We start from the raw sequence: 19,066 nt of genomic DNA on the forward strand, positions 1-19,066 counted from the left end.
TAATATGTAGTGTGTAAGAATAATCGATACGCGTCATCCAGACTTTTACTTTGTATACAAGCGGAAACGGAAGCGGAAGTGAGCGCCGGCTTGTTTAGGTGTCTAGTTACGTTAGTTAGTTAAATCGGTGTGAGGTAAAAACACTTTAATGCCTCCAAAATGCCATCCGAAAGTCTACGATTTGAGACTTTAGAAGCCCTGAAAAACTCTCCGAAGGGGAAACTCAAATACAGTCCAGACTGGCTGGAAAAAGGGGAGGTAAATATGCCGAGAAATATAAACGCCTCATTTAGTTCACATTTGATCGTTATGGAGTATTAATCACATTTATTACTAAACAAGCGTACCGTGATGTTTTCGACATGTATTCAGTGTTAGATCTGTTTTTGTATCATTCCAAGGTATAAGAATATACAAAAGCTACATGTATATATCAGAATATCATGGTATTGTAATGTTTTACGATCACTGTAAAGCCACTGGACAAAGATATAGGTCATAAATGCATTATATAATAATAATTATGATGATATAATGGTACATATAACTCAATTTATTAAGCATTTTTCACATAGGTATTAAAAGTATTTTAGAAAGGGTTAAAAACATTCATAAACAAGACAAATGTCATTAAATGTACTTATTTGTCTTGGTCACATTCGCTGGACGTTTGTGCTCTCATTCAACTAAAACCAAAGTGTTCGTTAATACTAAAACTTTAAAGTACTGAATCAAATGATTGAGTCCTGTCTGATTTCTTGTAACCCTGGTCTGTTTTTTAGGATATTCTGGTGGGCTGTGTTGAGGTGTCCAGTCTGTCTCGTCTCTCAGGACAGATTCTGAAGAGACTGAGCCCTCGTCCGCTGCTCAAGACCCGCTCTCTGTCCTCATGTGTTCGAGATACGAGTCCCGAGATTTCACGAGATCTTGCTTCAGCTCCCATCAGTCCCAGACAGATCTCATCTCCCATTCACGCTGAGGAGGATGAGCAGGTGATGTGATTTATTCATACCACAGACAATAACTTGAGTGTTGCAAAACCGAGTTTCAGAATCGCTCATGAGAGTTTGAGCTTTAACAGAGATGTACTGTGGGGCTCGAAAGTTTGGGAACCCCTTGCAGAATCTGTAAAAATGTGAATAATTTTCAAAAAATAAGAGAGATCATACTAAATACATGTTATTTTTTATTTAGTACTGCCCTGAGTAAGACAAGACAAAGAAAATTGCTGAAATTATTCAAATAAGCCCATTCAAAAGTTTGTGAACCCTTGGTTCTTAGTACTGTGTGCTGTTACCTGATGATCCTCGACTGTCTTTCTGTTTTGTGATGGTTGTGCATGAGTCGCTTGTTTGTTCTGAACAGTTAAACTGAGCAGCGTTCTTCAGAAAAATCTTTAAGGTCCTGCAGATTCTTCAGTTTTCCAGCATCTTTCGCATATTTTAACCCTTTCCAGCAGTGACTTTATGATTTTGAGATACATCTCATCACACTGAGGGCAACTGAAGGACTCAAACACAACTATTTAAAAAGATTCAAATGTTCACTGATGCTCCAGAAGAAAACAAGATGCATTAAGAGCTTTTGAGAGACTTTTGAACACGATGAAGATGTCCAAAATTTTCTTATTTTGTTGAAATATAATATTTTTCCATCTAGTTCTGCCCTTCGTAAGCAACTTCTTTGTTTCCTGGAGCACAAATTATGTACAATTTACCTTGATCTTCAAATTCTCTCTTCAAATTCTAGCTCTAAATGCATCTTGTTTTCTTTTGGAGCATCAGTGAACGTTTGAATCTTTTTAAATAGTTGTGTTTGAGCCCCTCAATTGTCTTCAGTGTGATGAGATGTATCTCAAAATCATAAAGTCACTGCTGGAAAGCGTTCAAATATGCAAAGATGCTGGAAAACTGAAGAATCTGCAGGACCTTAAAGATTTTTCTGAAGAACTGTTCTCAGTTTAACTGTTCAGAACAAGCAGGGGTGCCCAAACTTTCAAGCCCCACTGTAAGTGTGCAAATTTCATTGCATAACAGCTTTGGACAACTTAACTGGGAACTTCAAGATAATCTGTGGTTTAAGTTGATTTGTAATCACATCCGATAAACAGCTTGGATGCAGAAAACAAAGACCCCATCCTACTTTTATTTCTCGATAAGATGATATACTCAGAAGAAAGGATCTATTGCTACTTTTCTTTCATCTGGACTTTATTAGTTTAAATCAAAGCTATAATTCATATTCATTTAATTTAGTTAATTGTTTGTGTTTTTTCTGTTTTCATTTATTTTTGATCTCAGAAAGCTGAAGGAATAACGGAGGATTCTGCTGTGAGTCCTGTAGCAAGCTCACCTCCGGCGATTTCCGTCCTGTCTCCCAGAGCCACACAGATGGCCGGCTGCATCCTCATGTGTGAGCACAAACACAAGGCCAGAGCAAAGGTAACACACCTGGAACCTTACGATCAAAATGTTTCTGTGCACTTATTTTGTTTTTTGAAAGAATACCGTTTTCAACAAAGATGCATTAAATTGATGCGTTTATAATGTTTCCGAAGATTCTCTTCTTTTGAACGTTTTGTTCTTCAGAGAATCCTGAAAAATCAAATGCATCCACAAATAATATGAAGCAACTGTTTTTCAACGTTGATGATAATCAGAATGTTTCTTGAGCAGCAAATCAGAATGATTTCTGACAATCACGTGACACTGAAGACTGGAGGAATGATGCTGGAAATACAGCTGTGCATCACAGAAATAAAATCCATTTTACAGTATATCCTAATATTAAAAAGTGGTTTAAATTGTACAAATGTTTTACCAATTTGACTGTATTTTCATGAATTAAATGCATTAAACCTTGGTGAGCAGAAGAGACTTCTATCATTGATGCATGTAATGCACGTGTGTTTCCTCTCCCAGGCGGAGCTGAGTCTCAGACAGGAGCAGCAGGAGCGGCTGGTGGCCAGCGTCTCTATCTGTGAGTCTGAGCAGCTCAAGCGCTACGAGGAACTAATGGAGCTCAAACAGAGACAGGAGCAACAGAGTATGAGAGACATGATGGAGAAAGGGTACGGGGTTTCTGATCTGTTCATTCTCATTTAACAGTTGAGATGATTACATGCCATGTGTCTTGAATCATGTGCTGTATCAGTTAGTTGTTAAAGCCGTGTTTTGTGTTTAAAGGGCACAGGAGAGTCTCGGTCGACAGGAGAAGCTGCGAGAGGAACACAGACACAGATTGAAAGTGAGTCTGAATGGATCTGATGTTTCAGAAATCTTCCAGATTGAGCTCGAGTTGAGCTTTATCAACAGCATCTCTGACATAATGTCCATTAACACAGGAAATCATTTTGGCTTGTTTAAATAATCAATAAATGCTTTAAAACCGGTTCTGGATTCCAGAGAGTTTAAAAGCAGAAATGTGAAGCTTTAATTTTTTTGTTAAAGCAAAAATGTTTGAAATCAACTATAAAAAGTCATGACAATATACAGTAATCTTTTCTATTACCAACTCATCGAATAATGATTTTCATCTTCAGATTCATTCATTAAGTTAAATGAGATTTAAATAGAGAAGATTTTATCAAATGAGTTGAAGTGAAATTTAACTTAAAGTAAATTTCCAGTGAAAAAATCTCGTCAGTAAAGATTATACTAAAGGTGGAACCTTTTTTTAGGTAGCTTAAACTAAAACCGTAACTTAAAAAAATACATAAATATTTTTTCAATTGAAATAAAATTAATGTTATCTGAAAAATCAAAAAATATATATAGTTTTTAAATATAAAGAACTTAATTACAAGTGTTGTATTTCAGCGAGTTGCCAAAGCAACATTTTTTTATTTATTTTTTTACAGACGTATTAAAAAAATTAATAGAAAATTACAAAAGTTTAATTTTTTATTTGATTTCAAATGAAAATAGTTTATATGTGTATATATACATAAATATAAAAACAAAACAAAAAATATTAAAACTAATTTATTAATAAAAACTAAATAACACTTATCTTATATATCTTTACGTATCTTATATTTTACTGTACATTCATTTAATTTTGTAACATTAACACAACTCCGAATCAACATCGGTTAGGTTTGTCTGCAGGTTAGATAATAATACCACAAAAAATACCACTAAATAAATGGCAGTACCTTGAATACCAGACCTATGTTGGGTAAGAGCCTGGTTTTCTGTGTTGCAGATCTCGAACCTGCGTGTGCGGGAGGCGGAGCAACAGCGTCTGCGGGAGGCGGAGCTTGAGCGTCAGCGGCAGGTGGAGGGCAGAGAGCGGCAGAGAGCCATCAACGCCATACAGGAGGAAGTGCTACAGCTCAACCAGCTCCTACAGCCACGCCCCTCCACGCATACAGACCCCGCCCTTGACCACACCCCCTACATCACCCGCGGGAACCAGCTCTGCTCGCAGGTCTCCGAGGTGGTGCCATCATCTGCAGATGTGAGTCCACATCCACCTCTAAATCATTCCTGTGATCAAAGCTGAATTTTCTTAAATGCAACATAAGTGACTTGCATAAATGCGAAATGCATAAATGTATTTGTGCAGGGTCAGTTTCCCAGCGTGGAGGATTTGACCGTGGCGGAGCGAGCGCTACAGGAAATGAGGTCACTAGTCAGAAACCTGCAGGGCGAGGTGGCACAGGCTGCCGAGAGGAAGAGGAAGGAGCAGGAGGAAGAGGAGGAGAAGAAGAAGAGACACGAGGAGCTGAAAGCACAGCAAGAGGAGCAAAAGAAAACTGCAGCGGTGTCCGCCAAAGAGAAACCCAAGAAGGAGGGTGAGGAAGCAAAAAAACATGCACCAAGCTCCAAAGAAGCAGTGTGTGATGTACATATCACTAATGAAATCTGTCATCTGCAGGTCTTCAGACAGGAGCAGATGAGAGCACTCTGAAGTGGTACAGCGTGCTGCAGGAAGCGGCCAATCAGTGCGCTCAGGCGTTTGATGAGATCAGCAGAGCTAAAGACACGCAGGTTAGACGCCTGGCAGCTCTGTGGAGCCTGTATCTGGAGACCGTATGGTGGGGTAGTCTGTAATTACATTGCACTTATGTTGCAGACGAAGAAATTAAAAATGGAGCTGCAGAAGGCAGCGACCACACCTGTGAGCCAGATCGCAAACATCTCAGGTGAGACGAACGTGAGGAAGAGCAGCATGAAGTTATGATGAACTCAAATGATTTCTGACAGAAACACAGAAAGTGAAATTAACATTATCTCTTTAAAAAACTAAAAAAAAATTTTTTTAGTTGTCTGTGCACACAGTCTTTGAAGTGAAGTGACATTCAGCCAAGTATGGTGACCCATACTCAGAATTTGTGCTCTGCATTTAACCCATCCGAAATGCACACACACAGAGCAGTGAACACACACACACACACACACTGTGAGCACACACCCGGAGCAGTGGGCAGCCATTTATGCTTGCGGCGCCCGGGGAGCAGTTGGGGGTTCAGTGCCTTGCTCAAGGGCACCTAAGTCGTGGTATTGAAGGTGGAGAGAGAGCTATTCATGCACTCCCCCCACCCACAATTCCGTCCAGCCCGAGCCTAGAACCCACAACCCTTCGATTGGGAGTCCAACCCTCTAACCATTAGGCCACGACTTCCCCGACTTTGTGTAATTTCAGTATAATTATTGATATACTATTTTAGTTTTTATTAATATTTCGATTTTTTTATATTTCCTAATATTTCATATAGTTAGTTATGTTAGTTAGTTATGTTGTCATGTCTGTACTGTTACATATGTGTGCACATATATATACATATGTAGAAACATTACATATAATTTTTATTTTTTTTAAATTAATTTTTGTTTGTTATTTTGATATTTCAAGTTAATCAATCAAAAATTAGAAAAAAAAGTTCAAATTTTATTTCAAGTAACAAAAATGACTGTTTCACATGTTTATATGTTTTATACAAACAATTAGAATCTATAATAATAATAAATTGATGTTTCTACTCTAATTCATAAGTGTAATCTAAACATTTAAACAGTGTCTATAATAAAAACTTGTTTTCATAACATACATCAAATAATGAAGACATAACTAACAGTGATTAAAAAATTGATTCCACATATTTAATAAAATGCTCCTTTATTGAGTTATTTTGGCTAATTATCAAGCTTTGGATCTCACAAGTTATATTAAAATATGCCAAAATGGCATTAAATTGAAAATTCAGACTTTGTTTCATATCAGAAGCATACGTTTGTTACAAATAAGTTTAGTGACATTTTATTTACACATCAACTGAAAAAGACACTGATATTGATATAAGAATCAATGTCAGTTCATTAAAATGAAGATTAAGATAATATTTTCAGTGCATCACTAACATAAAGTTGACCTCATGTTTGTAGGTGCGCCGCTGAAGGAGGCCTTTGAGAAGATTGATAAACTGTTGTCCAGCCGTCCGGTGACGTCCGCTGGAAAGACCGTCTCTACGTCCCAGCATCCTCAGGGGCTGGAGTTTGTCAGTTATAAACTGGCAGAAAAGTTTGTGGTAAGGCAGATATTTACATAAAGAAACAAGGAGATGTTTGGAGGCAAATAAAGTTGATGTTAAAGTGATTCCACAAGTTGATATGATTCTTTAGGGCAGTCCATTGGTTAAGATTACTCAATGGCAGTGTAAAGCGACACTGTTATTACCCGTCAAAATAAATCAGCTCTTTTCACAGTGACCCGTTTCGGTGCATGTCTCTTTAAATGCTAATGAGCTCTACTAACCCCGCCCCTTCCGTGCAGACCGTTTACTTTAGATGCTGATCTTGCTAATTAAAAAAGACTTTGCTTTGCAAGGATTTATTAAAAACCCTGTATACTCACTTTTTCTGTTGGTGTAACTGGATCAGGAATGATTCACATGAACTTAAATGCATTTAGGTAAATCGGGGGCGCATTCCCTTCAGAAACAAAGCTTATCCACTGCGTCTTCAGCGGCTCAGATGTCTATGTTCATTATTAAATCTGCTCCTGCGTCTAAACAATGGCAGACTGATATCAGCTCACTCAGGGCGGAGCTGTGATCAAACACCAGTGTCAGTCAACAATTGTGGGAGGAGCCTGGGTCTGTGTAACTGGCTTATTATTTTGGGGATTTAAAAAAAAAAAACACTTGGTGGATTTTTATCATTATTACAAGGTGATATACTCCCAATACACATTTATGTTCAAACAACATATAAAAGTGAATTTTTCAGCCGATGACCGCGTTAATAACTCATTCACAGAAACAAGGAGAAGAGGAGGTTGCGTCCAATCATTCGGCTGCGTTCCCCATCGCCGCTGTGGCCTCAGGCATCTGGGAACTGCATCCTAAAATTGGAGAGCTTATACTCGCCCACCTCCACAAGAAGTGCCCATACGCTGTGCCACACTATCCACCGATGGAGCGAGGCACGTCTGTGGAGGATTACCAGAAGTGAGTGTGTCGCTTCACCCAGCAGTCACTTGGCCAGAAGCGTTTTACGATCAAATAAAGGAGCCGTGCACAGAAAGTGTTTTTACATTCTTATCTGCACTGGTTTTTGAGTCATAAGTCTATGTACACATGAACATCTTAGTGTTATTTTAATATCATTGATAATATTTTATACATTTTTCTTTTATATTTTTAACAATTTAATTGTATTTAAATATATTTTCCAATTCATTTATTACATACATTTTTATGCATTGGTTTTACTTTATTTTAGAGTTTTCAGGGTAAACTAAATGTAAAGTAAGTAAAGTTTAAAACTAAATGTAAAGTTTTTTTAGTTTTAATTTAATCTACATGCATGCATTCATACAGACCCTTTAAATTCCTAACTCCCTTTTGAATGCAAATATATAAATGGCTATTCAATCAATGTTTGGTATTATTACTGTTATACTGTATATAGGAAAAACAGATTACACTCTTTAAGTCCAAGAGAGATTTATTTAATGCCTTGAACATATCCAACATTTACTTTAAATGTCAAAGGAAAACATGTTTACTGTGTTTACGGTGCAGTAGCTACAGTTTTACTGTAACGACCTTAAACTCTCAAACCTTTAAAGTTAACATTAAAAGTATGCAAATTCTTACTAAATTAGTTGTTTTGGGTTTAAAAAGATCAGCATATTAATATGCATTCTGTTATAAATCAAAAGCCGGCAACATGAATCGAACAAATTATTAACAACAAGTTGCTGCCATACTTGCACCACATACAATACCAGAGCAGCTCTTTCAGCAGCCAATCCTTCGGCATTTCACCTGTTCAGAGCATGATGAGTGTGTCTTTCCCATCAGGATTCTGGGATACCGTGTGGATGACTCCAAAGTGGAAGGGCAGGACAGCTTTCTGAAGAGAATGTCAGGAATGATTCGTCTCTATGCAGCAATAATCCAGATGAGATGGCCTTATACCGGCAAACAAGGGGTGTGTGATATTCCTGTCCCACAGCATGCTTTAACACAGAGCTTCGTTCCTGATGTGTGAGGCACATGTAAGACGCTGAATCTCTAACACAAGCGTGTCTCTTCATCAGCCTCATCCTCACGGTTTGAATCACGGCTGGCGCTGGCTCGCACAGATCCTCAACATGGAGCCACTCGCTGACATCACAGCTACCATCCTCTTCGACTTCCTGGAGGTACAATCATCTCATCTTCCTTTTGCAAATGATTGGTTTTTGGTTATTCCACACATTCAGTATTTGCTTTATTTTTGTGGCATGTCTCTTATCTCTTTAGGTCTGTGGAAATGCCTTGATGAAACTATATCGAGGGCAGTTCTGGAAACTGATATTGCTTATTTATGAGGAATACTTCCCTAGGTACTTTAAAGACATTTGTTGAATTTATTGTAAATGTTTTGTATTTGAAAAGCAACGAAATAAGCCTCCTTTTTGTCCTTCTGTTTGTTAATTCAGATTAGTGTAGACTCTAATTCCTTCTGATGCACTTTTTCTTGCTGTTTTAAAGGAATAATTGACCTAGTAATTTTTTTTTCTGAAAATGTCCTCATTTTCATGCCATCTGAGATGAGTTTGTTTCTTCCTTAGATTTGTAGAAATGTACCATTGCATCACTTGCTTTGCTGTGAATGGGTGCCGTCAGAATGAGAGTCTAAACAGCTGATAAAAACATCACAATAGTGATGTGGATTATTTGTGATGGTTTTATCAGCTGTTTGGACTCTCATTCTGACGGCACCCATTCACTGCAGAGCATCCATTGATGAGACACTGATGCAATGTTGCATTTCTCGAAATCTGATGAAGAAACAAACTCATTTTCATTAAATGGTAATTTCTGGGTCAACTATTCTTTCATTTTCAGGTGAAACATAAATTTCCCTCAGTGATTAAATCACCAAAACAAATTCAAAACAGCCCTTATTGATTAAACTAAACCTTGTTTGCTCAGGATCGAAGCGGTCACCAGCACCGGTCAGATGGGCTCTGTCACCAGACTTAAACAGTTTCTCGAGGTAAGTGTCTGGTTTTTAGCATTAGATTTGTAATTGCTAACAGTCACTGCATCTGTATTCTCTCTTATCTAGACGTCTTTAAGAACGAAGCAGATTCCTGTTCCCAAGAGCGAGCTTGGCTCCGCCTTCTTCAGCTCCTGATTGGTGGAAATACACCTGACAAATGTGTCAATCCTAGACTGAGATGAAGTAGAAAAAGCCAACACTGTTTAAAGGACGCATGATTGTTGATGTATTTTTTCTCATATATAGGTTTTATTTAATAGAGCATCATGCCATCTTCATTTAAGCATGTAAGAACTCCTTTAATTTGTTTTTAATACATGTTGGTGTCTTAATCTATCCATCCGATCTCGAATATATGAAAATGATTCACATTTTAGACAAATGATTGTTAACGGGAATTAGTTTACCCCAAATATAAGCCTTATTTTCAATATGATGATGGAGTTTGATCTCATGTGCGTACATTAAGATTAAATGTACTGTATGTTGATGCAGATATTTATGATTTTATATGACTTGAGGATTAAATTGAGTACACCAAGTGTATTTTTATTGTTTTTAAATCTGATGAACAAGAAAGTTGCTTTCCTTTTGTTTCCACATGAGAACCATGGGATAAAAGAGGAATGTATTACAAACCTGGTATTATATTTTATTATCCAAGGAATATTTTAGAAAAGGGATTAGCAGACTTAATTAATTATAACAAATATTTAGCTATTTTTAATGATAAAGCACATCACAGAATTCATCAGATGCATTTCAGCTCAGCTTATTACAAAATTAAATATAATTCAGAATACAAATCATTCAGGCAAATTATTACAGATTTAGGTATGATGAGAAATTGCGTTATAATTTCATCACTTCATGACAAAAATGACAACATCATTAAAAGCATCCAGACCAAAGAAATGATTTCAAATGAACCTAATGTTCACTTAATTGTGACTACCTTTTAAAAATAAGTTCAATATTTTATCCAGTACTTCAGAAAATGATTGGGTATATTATCTAATATACTTTTTTTTTAGCAAGTTTCCATCGCAACATTTATAATTTTCATTTATTTTAACTGGATGAACTAAACTAAAACGGAAATAAAAATATTCAGATATTTAAAAAACAAAAACTAATAAAAATTACAAATATAAAAAGACGATTACTAAAATGTTAACTGAAATTAACATGAACCCATAAAATATTAAATTCAAAATATTAACAAAAAACTATAATAGTATCTCATTGATACTAAAATATTGCATTCGTCTAAAATTAAACAAACCAAAAAATCTCACATATGTGTTGTGCCTTGAGTACAAAAGCAGTCTGAAGTCTCTGGGGTATATTGATAGCAATAAACAAAAATACATTGTATGGGTCAAAATTATAGATTTTTCTTTTATGCCAAAAATCATTAGGATATTAAGTAAAGATCATGTTCCATGAAGATGTTTAGTAAAGTTCCTACAAAAATATTTTTTATTAATAATATGCATTGCTAAGAACTTTATTTGAACAACTTTAAAGATGATTTTCTCAATATTTAGAATTCCAGATTTTCAAATAATTGTATCTCAGCCAAATATTGTCCTCCTAACAAACCATACATCAAGGGAAATATATTTTTTCCAGTTGTCGGATGACATAAATCTCAAATGTAAAAAAAAAAAAGAAAAAAAATGTGGTTTTGTGTTCACGTACGTATTTAATAAACGAATACTTCCCGCCTTGGGGGGGCGCTGTCATTTAGTGCTTGCGCAGTGACGGCGCTTTGTGTTGTTTCAGCTGTAGGCGCTTAGAAATGTAGTTCGATTTTAAACAACTGTTTTATAATTCCATTCTATATGAGCGAGTTTTAAACTAGGAGCACTTGTTGTTTTGTGTTGCGCTCGTTACACGCAGCTTCATCAGTCAGTGGCGGAAGTGTTGTTGTTGTTGTCTCTCAGGATGCTTCTGAAGAAGTTTCCCGCGGCGCTGTGTGTCGTGGCGCTGTGGTGCGGCTGGGTTCGGTTCGCTCTGGGCTGTTCTGGGCTGCTGCTGTGTCGCTCCTGCGGACATGAGGTGGCGGAGGACGCGGACCTGAGGTTCGTCCCCAGCCGCCTGGCGCTGTCGCACCGGAACCACACGGTGCTCGGAGGGAAGCGCGTCTCCGTTCAGCTCTTCGAGAATCCGCAGGGCTTCCAGTTCGAAGTCGTGACCTTTGCGCGCGCGGATGTGCTGAAGCACTGGCCCGCAGACTCTCACTTCAGCTGGTATCCGGGTCACGCGTGGACCGTCGCCACCTGCCCGCGCTGCAAAACACACCTAGGTGGGTGTTTGAAGAGCTTGGTATTCACTTAAATGAAATGCACTGAAAATATTGTAGACACTGACTGTATATACATAGCATAAGCGAGCATTTAAAAGTACAACAAGTAAAACAAAGCTCCAAGAACAGTAGAGCATGGCAATTGCGACATGGAGGTGATGAGTTCATTCTAGGTCAAAAGAAAGAATTTGATAGATTTTTTCTTTTATGCATAGAACTTCTCATTTAAATTTTCTGAGATCAAAATAAGTCACCTATGAGATTTGCTTTGAGTCAATGAAAATGTTTTTGGTGGGTTATTATAAGGGCAAATAAATAACTGGTTGTTTAAATACGTTTAGATTAGTTTGTTTCTTCAGATCAGATTTGTAGAAATGCAGCATTGCATCAGTGTCTCATCAATGGATGTCGTCAGAATAACAGTCCAAACCGCTGATAAAAACATCACAATAATCCACACTAGACCATAAATAAAACAGATTTTTTTTTTTTTGCATGTAAACGATGCCTGATCTGTGCAGATTTCTCTCCAGATTCAGATTACTTGTTCATTGGAGGAAGCAATTATTATGAATCTAGGACTTGTATTTTAGACAGAAGTAACTATTTAAAGTCAAAAAACATTTTAATGATGGATTTGTTTCTTAGAAACACACAGCTCTTGTCTTCTCCAGATGTTAACTGATGAACAGGAGTGGTGTGGATTACTGTGATGTTTTTATCAGCTGTTTGGACTTTCATTCTGACGGCACCCATTCACTGTGGTACATCCTTTGATGAGACACTGATGCAAAGCTACATTACTCCAAATCTGATGAAGTACTTCTATATCTTGGTTGGCTTGAGACCATTTTTTCCTTTTAATGTGAACCATTCCTTTAACCCAAAATGTCAGTTTTCGTATAACAATTCTTGTCTTCGATTTAGGTTGGGCGTTCCAGCCCAGTGATTGGCCCAGAACGGTGACCCGAGAAGAGTTTGAAGGTTCAGACCAGACATTTGTGGCGCTCATAATCGACAGACTTCTGCAGGAACACTTTGCGTCCACGCTGCTGATGACACCAAAATCTTTTAGAAGTTGACGATTAGCCAAACCACACTTGAGGCCATTTAATAAAGATATTTCTATGGGTAAATGCCTGGCTTTGTTCTCGACCTGACCCTAGGGTAAAAACATAGCTTCCATTGAGTTTAAAACAAACAATTTAAACCTTTATTCCACTGGATGAATCCCAAACATAGGTTTATTTGAACGAAACCAACTGAACAGTTCAAGTCCATTGAGGCTGTAAGGGGAAAAATTTACAAGCGTGATTTGACTCCTTTTTTTAAATATTTTATTTTATCAAAAATGTAATCCATTTCAAATCTGGTGTATGTCTGTAAAACAAGACAAGATAAAAATCAAAAGACTCAATGATGGTGCCCACATACCCTCTTTTCCTCAGTCCTCCTGAACAGACATGGTTACAAGAGGTATCAGAGATTCACTACTGTTGTCTATCTGCTGATTCAACCATGAAGGGTTTAGACACAAAGAATAAAGTACGAAAACTTGGAGAACGCTAGAGCTAGCAGATCACTGCGCACCATGGCTTCTGTTCAATTAACCACAAAACAGGAAGAAATTATACATATTTGTACATATATATTTAGAATTAAAAAAACTGAAAACACTACTCGCAAGTCTACTCCAGACGACGTGTGGCCGATAACTACAGTGATTTGCTTTTAACCTTGAAATGTATTTGGAAATTGAGATGGTGGATGCCATGTTGGCAAGATTTTGCAGTCAGTTTATTCTGAGTCTGTTTGGGGAACTTCAACACAGCAAGGAAAGATGGAGCTCAAAACCAAAAAAAAAAAAAATATGGAAAAAGCAGCATCTTGCTTTCCAAAAAAAAAAGACAACAAAAAAGCCAAAGAAGCAATTTGGAAACCGGACTGGGGAAATGTGGATAATATTCCTCTATTTCAGCTTCAGTCATCCTCACCGTCATCGTCCTGCAATAAAAATAAAGACAATTAATGGGGGATTTTTTTTTTTTTTTTTTAAATTTAGAAGCACTTTTGATTGACTAGTTTGAGAAACAATAGTTTGCACGTTCTAGAATTCCAAGAACTCATTGGAAAATAAACTGTTGTCACAAATGTATTACAAAAAGAAAAGCCATTCTGGCACTCTTAAATGAGAAAAAGATCAAAAACTAAGATCAATGATGCATGACAGTCTTAAATAAATTGGTGCAAACCTCTCCATCATCATCCTCCTCTTCTTCCCCATCATCTTCTCCCTCTTCATCAATATCATCCAGACCTTCCTCGTCTTCATCCTCATCCTCGCCTTCTCCTTCCTCATCCTCCATGTCTGGAACCTGTTGAGAATTGAAATACAAAACGTCCAATCCGCTGTCTTTTTAATGATTTAAAATGACTGGAAACTTTCTCTCAGATCAAATAATACCAAGTCTGCATAAGCTTAATCTGAACATTTTTTTAAATTCCCATTTCTTTGTGGATGTTGCTCCAGACGGGAGTTCAAGTCTCACCAAGTAGTATTGCAGAGGATTCGGCCAGATGTCGTCTTTAATGACTTCACCCAATTCGTCGGCGCCTGAATCGGTGTGATCAGTAAACCAGGTGAAGAAGCTCTCGGGTTCTTCGTGTTGTCTCTTCTTACCCGCTTTACTCTGTGTCTGACTGGACCTACTCGTGAGGTCCTACGAAAGAAGATTCACAAACTCAGAAGTGTTCAACCGTTTGACAATTCAGAGTAATAATAACGAAAAGACATCATACATACTTTTCCTGGTTTCCATTTGATCTCTGTCGACTTTGAGGTTGGGTCTCCACTTTCATTCAGGTGAATTTCTTTGGAGAGGACTTTGTTCTCAAAATACATGTTTTCATCAAAATACTAAAAGGCAACAGAAAAGCAAGGATGAGTTATCAAAACACAGGAGCTTTAAGTCATGAGAAACCATTTTTACCACTTACAAAATCTATTCTGTAGCCGGATTTGATGTCTTCAAACTCTGTGACCTCGACTCTGGTCAGATAGTGAAGCGCCTCTTCATCCTCCTCCCCAAGAAGAGCGGAGACTAAATCATCAAATAATATCGAACAGAACATTTATTTAACGTTATGATTAAATAGTGCAATAACAGTTCGCAAGGGACCTTACCTTGTGGGTGGTTGACAAATGTGGTGACCCAAAAGTTGGGGATTTTGCCTATGAGTTCTGACCTCTTCTGGAAGAATGGCTGGCGAAGTTTGTTGTATTTCTGTTCTACTTTGAGAATCTCTTCACTCGCCTGCTCGTTCAGTCTGGACAAGATTAGAAACCAAACAAAAAATAATTAATATCTATTCATAAGCATCACAGCATTAACCGCGATAATTAATATTCATACAATAATAAATATACCTGTCGATTTCATTCTGGACTTCATCGATGTGCTCGATGGCTTCTTGCTGCTCTTTTTCTAAACAATAAAACAGTGTTAAAGAACAATAAATGCAAACACTTCATGGCTTTTCTCTCACCAAACATTAACAAACTAGCGCTAAAATACTTATATTCACAATTTACGTACTTTAAACGATTAAAGTATAATTTTTTTTACATCATAATCTAGGCATGATTCCTTCGACTAATCATCATTATTATTATAAACTAAGTGTTCTGTGACGTGAATGTATTGAAGTCAGGGGAGCCGCGCTCATGCCGCGTGGTTTAAATGTGAACGGAATCGCGCTGCACCGGTTTCCGCCGAACGCTTAACCACGTTTAAAGTCGCTTCAGCGTTCATTTCCACCATAATTCACCCGTTAACGTGCGTAAACAAGCATAAGACCGTGCTACATCATGGCGGAGACGTGGCTCAGCTAGGCTAAAGCTATAGCATAACAACAAAGCGAGCGGACGCTTCCGCTCCGCATGTTTCACGCTCTTTAACTGCACGCGTTCCTTCGGAAAAGCCGTTAGCGGTTCGAATAAAACAAACTCCCGCGCTTTGATTTTTGAAATGTAACGGCCTTTCTGTGCGCTCTAACAGGGCTTTGTTGCGCGCTAAGTTCGGCCAGAAATCAAACATGGCCTCCGCCGCCGGCTGCAGCCGTTCCTCCGAAAACATCCAACCGCTAGCCCTGCATCTCGCCACAGTCTACACAAGCGAGCCACACTTGAGTCGCTGCTAATTAACTAGCGATAACAGCGATTAAAACCCCGCTTGAGAGAAAAGAGAAAGTGAAAATGGCCGCCGATTGTTCTCACTTACCCGAGGTCTCGTCCCCTCCGTCGTGGTTCGAGTTCAGTTCCTTTTTACTGACTTTAGCCGCTGAGGCAGACATGATTTCACTGATTCACGACGAGAGGAGTTTCCAGTGAGAATCAAGCGCTGTGGTTTCTAAACTCGCTGAGGTAGAAGATCGTCCTCCTTGAAACCCGGTTTCCTGAAGACTTGTAATATAGGACAAGAAGAGAGAGGCACACAAACTTAACGCGAGGGAAGAAACGCAGATTCTCACGCGCTCTTTCGGACAGAACGCGCCCCACACGAGCTCGAAAATTAGCCCCGCCCCTTACAGAACAACCCGCCGAGAGCGACGTCTGTCCGCAGACCCGCTCTCTGATTGGTCGGCGCCTGTGGGGGGCGGGGCGGGGCTTGGAACCGCTACTAAAAGGGCGGGATTTCAACGAAGCTCTCACAACATGTCACCTGAATGGAGATAAAATGGTTCTGCAAGTGAACACACAGGACTCTGTTTAATCCGGAGTATAAAAGCTTAGTTCACCCGAAAATGAAAGCTCTGTCATTACTTACTCATTCATAACCCGTAAAACATTTCTTTATTTGGAACCCAAATTAACATATTTTTGATGGAAATCTTAGAGAACGCGGCTATTCTATTATTTTCTAACATTAACGAAAATGACGTCTTTGAGCGTAGCGCTCGCGCCCCACGCAGGAAAGACGTCGTAAAAACGCCGAGGTTACGTTAAAAAGGTAAACTTTCAGCGTCTGAAGGCCTGAATGTTTTAAACGCAAAAAAAAATATATATATAAACAAATAATTTTCACTAATTTTACTTAAAAAAAAAAACTTAAATTAAAAAATTCTTCCCAATAAAACAGATTTAATGGAAATATGTGTGTGTGTACAGTATATAAATGCCTACTGAGTTTTGCCTACTAATCAAATATTATTAACTGTACATTATAATTCTTTTAAAATTAGGATCCCCTATATATCCAGGTTTTCCAAAACAGTCTTTGAGGGGGTAAATTAAAATAGTAAATATCTGGATTTGTAGCTCCTTTTAATACTTGTTTTTCTTGTTTTAAATAATTTAAGTCCTTTTCATTAGTGAGTCAGTAAACATTGTGTGCAAAAGTTTATTTAGTCACATATAAAATTAACTTAAACCAATAAAAAAAAGCTAAGTTTAATGAAACTAACAGATATGAAACAAATGCATAGAAAAAAGAATCCTTCTCTTAACACCAAACACCCAGTAATAGTGGCACAGGTTGATTAATGGCCTAATTATTTTATAAAGTAGATACTGTACATATATTTCCTGTTAGTTTTACTACATAAAATGTGACCCTGGACCACAAAACCAGTCATAAGGGTAAATATTTAGAAACTGAGTTTTATGCATAATTGAAAAGCTGAATAAATAAACTTACGACAGTGTTTGGCTGAGATACATCTGAGATACAACTATTTTTCTGAGGGTGCAAAAATCTAAATATTGAGAATATTATCTTTAAAATTGTTCAAATGAAGTTCTTAGCAATTAAAATTACTAGTCAACAATATTATTCTGAACCCAGTTATTCTGAACATCAGTTTTTACAGCATCTTGGTGTTGACTGATAATCGTCTAATCTTGATTGACAGAGGCGAGTGTGTAATGAGGGGAAACTGCAAATCAGCTTAATGAATTGCTCCTGTGGGATTCATTCATTCACATTCATTCTACTCATTTTAAACTTTAAAATAAAATATATTTCATCTATATACACACACATATATATATATATATATATATATATATATATATATATATATATATATATATATATATATATATATATATGCAACTGTGGGAAAAATATTATTTTGTTTCTGTTGCTTAGCATTCTGACTTTTTTCTCCACATTTTAACACTGTTAAATGCATAAATAAATAATTAAATAAAATAATAGTTTAGTCAAATTGTATTATTTATTTTAATCACATATATTTATTTACATAAAATTTATTTTAATCAAAATATATCTGTTTATTAGTTATTTAAATAAATAGTTATTTGAATATTTATTTATTTTAATCATGTCTTCTATCATCTTTTTATTATTGATGTATTTAATTAATGTTTTAAAGTCAAATTGTATTCATTTTAATCAAATGTACTTTAAATTATTATTTGTATCACATTTTGTAAATAACATTTTATTGATTTATTTGTAATACAAATCATTTATTAGTTATTTAAATATAAGAATAAACCTAATTTTTATTTTTATTTACTTATTTTTAATCACATTTGGTTTATTTAATCAGATTTAAATATTTTTATTATATTTATTTGATTATTTATTTGAATTAAATTAAATTAAATTTTATTTTTATTTTATAAATTCAAAAATATTCGAAAATAATGCATATAATATGTGAAACACACAAAAACACAAACTTATAAACAAAAACCTACATTAAAAACACTTAAACATATATATATATATATATATATATATATATATATATATATATATATATATATATATATATATATATATAATGTATATATATAAACATATATATATATATATAAATACATAATTTCTATTCTTTCTATTCAGTGTGTACTCATATAATAAATAATAATACATTAACATAAATTGAACCAGTGTTAGCTCATTTCTGAGACGAAATCGCTGGTCGTGTGTTTTTTATTCCTCTGATTTTGGTTATAGATATTTCTATATAGTAGATATTATAAGATTGGACTTCAAAATAAAAGTCACGTTCCTAGTCAGATTTCAAAATATATTTTTTTCGAAATTAACTGTTCTGGAACTACGTGGTTTATGTGTATTAAATTAAATATTATAAAATTAAAATTAAATGACAATGTACTGTTCATATTTATATTTAAGTTTAAAAAGTAAATCTCCAACGTCGTGTTCAGAATCACCAGCAGGTGGCAGTGTTCAATCTCTGATCAGAACCGAGAGCACTA

The 19,066-nt window shown here is 36.4% G+C and overlaps 3 protein-coding genes across 3 annotated transcripts; 2 read left to right on the forward strand and 1 right to left on the reverse strand.

The window, feature by feature from the left end:
- Window positions 1–55: 55 nt before the first annotated feature.
- LOC127963841 (mRNA export factor GLE1-like) lies at window positions 56–10,046 on the forward strand. The gene is made up of 16 exons (XM_052563919.1): window positions 56–258; window positions 783–992; window positions 2,301–2,441; window positions 2,922–3,070; window positions 3,186–3,246; window positions 4,207–4,461; window positions 4,570–4,798; window positions 4,882–4,994; window positions 5,080–5,149; window positions 6,390–6,532; window positions 7,263–7,453; window positions 8,312–8,441; window positions 8,551–8,655; window positions 8,756–8,838; window positions 9,431–9,494; window positions 9,567–10,046. Exons 1-16 carry the CDS (start codon window positions 160–162, stop codon window positions 9,633–9,635), a joined length of 2,112 nt encoding a protein of 703 aa, XP_052419879.1. The 5' UTR covers window positions 56–159; the 3' UTR covers window positions 9,636–10,046.
- A 1,176-nt stretch (window positions 10,047–11,222) lies between these two features.
- si:ch211-51h9.7 (uncharacterized protein LOC558400 homolog) lies at window positions 11,223–12,947 on the forward strand. Its single transcript, XM_052563853.1, has 2 exons — window positions 11,223–11,811; window positions 12,739–12,947. Exons 1-2 carry the CDS (start codon window positions 11,451–11,453, stop codon window positions 12,891–12,893), a joined length of 516 nt encoding a protein of 171 aa, XP_052419813.1. The 5' UTR covers window positions 11,223–11,450; the 3' UTR covers window positions 12,894–12,947.
- A 184-nt stretch (window positions 12,948–13,131) lies between these two features.
- LOC127963775 (protein SET) lies at window positions 13,132–16,392 on the reverse strand. Its single transcript, XM_052563852.1, has 8 exons — window positions 16,092–16,392; window positions 15,239–15,296; window positions 14,996–15,138; window positions 14,809–14,912; window positions 14,615–14,728; window positions 14,361–14,531; window positions 14,064–14,186; window positions 13,132–13,815 (listed from the first exon to the last, which is right to left on the reverse strand). Exons 1-8 carry the CDS (start codon window positions 16,162–16,164, stop codon window positions 13,792–13,794), a joined length of 810 nt encoding a protein of 269 aa, XP_052419812.1. The 5' UTR covers window positions 16,165–16,392; the 3' UTR covers window positions 13,132–13,791.
- Between the last annotated feature and the right edge of the window lie 2,674 nt (window positions 16,393–19,066).

Source organism: Carassius gibelio, chromosome B8 (genome assembly GCF_023724105.1).
Source record: "Carassius gibelio isolate Cgi1373 ecotype wild population from Czech Republic chromosome B8, carGib1.2-hapl.c, whole genome shotgun sequence".
Taxonomy (NCBI): Eukaryota; Metazoa; Chordata; class Actinopteri; order Cypriniformes; family Cyprinidae; genus Carassius; species Carassius gibelio.

What these genes read in the sequence shown, in the direction of transcription:
- si:ch211-51h9.7 (XM_052563853.1), top strand. Translation starts at nt 11,451, where the DNA reads ATGCTTCTGAAGAAGTTTCCCGCGGCGCTGTGTGTCGTGGCGCTGTGG. An exon ending in GCGCTGCAAAACACACCTAG is followed by an intron (nt 11,812 to 12,738) that starts GTGGGTGTTTGA and finishes TCTTCGATTTAG; the next exon opens with GTTGGGCGTTCCAGCCCAGT.
- LOC127963775 (XM_052563852.1), bottom strand. Translation starts at nt 16,164, where the DNA reads ATGTCTGCCTCAGCGGCTAAAGTCAGTAAAAAGGAACTGAACTCGAAC. An exon ending in TCAAATGGAAACCAGGAAAA is followed by an intron (nt 14,532 to 14,614) that starts GTATGTATGATG and finishes CTTCTTTCGTAG; the next exon opens with GACCTCACGAGTAGGTCCAG. An exon ending in AGGAGGATGATGATGGAGAG is followed by an intron (nt 13,816 to 14,063) that starts GTTTGCACCAAT and finishes TTTTTATTGCAG; the next exon opens with GACGATGACGGTGAGGATGA.
- LOC127963841 (XM_052563919.1), top strand. Translation starts at nt 160, where the DNA reads ATGCCATCCGAAAGTCTACGATTTGAGACTTTAGAAGCCCTGAAAAAC. An exon ending in CTTATACCGGCAAACAAGGG is followed by an intron (nt 8,442 to 8,550) that starts GTGTGTGATATT and finishes TCTCTTCATCAG; the next exon opens with CCTCATCCTCACGGTTTGAA. An exon ending in TATGAGGAATACTTCCCTAG is followed by an intron (nt 8,839 to 9,430) that starts GTACTTTAAAGA and finishes TTGTTTGCTCAG; the next exon opens with GATCGAAGCGGTCACCAGCA.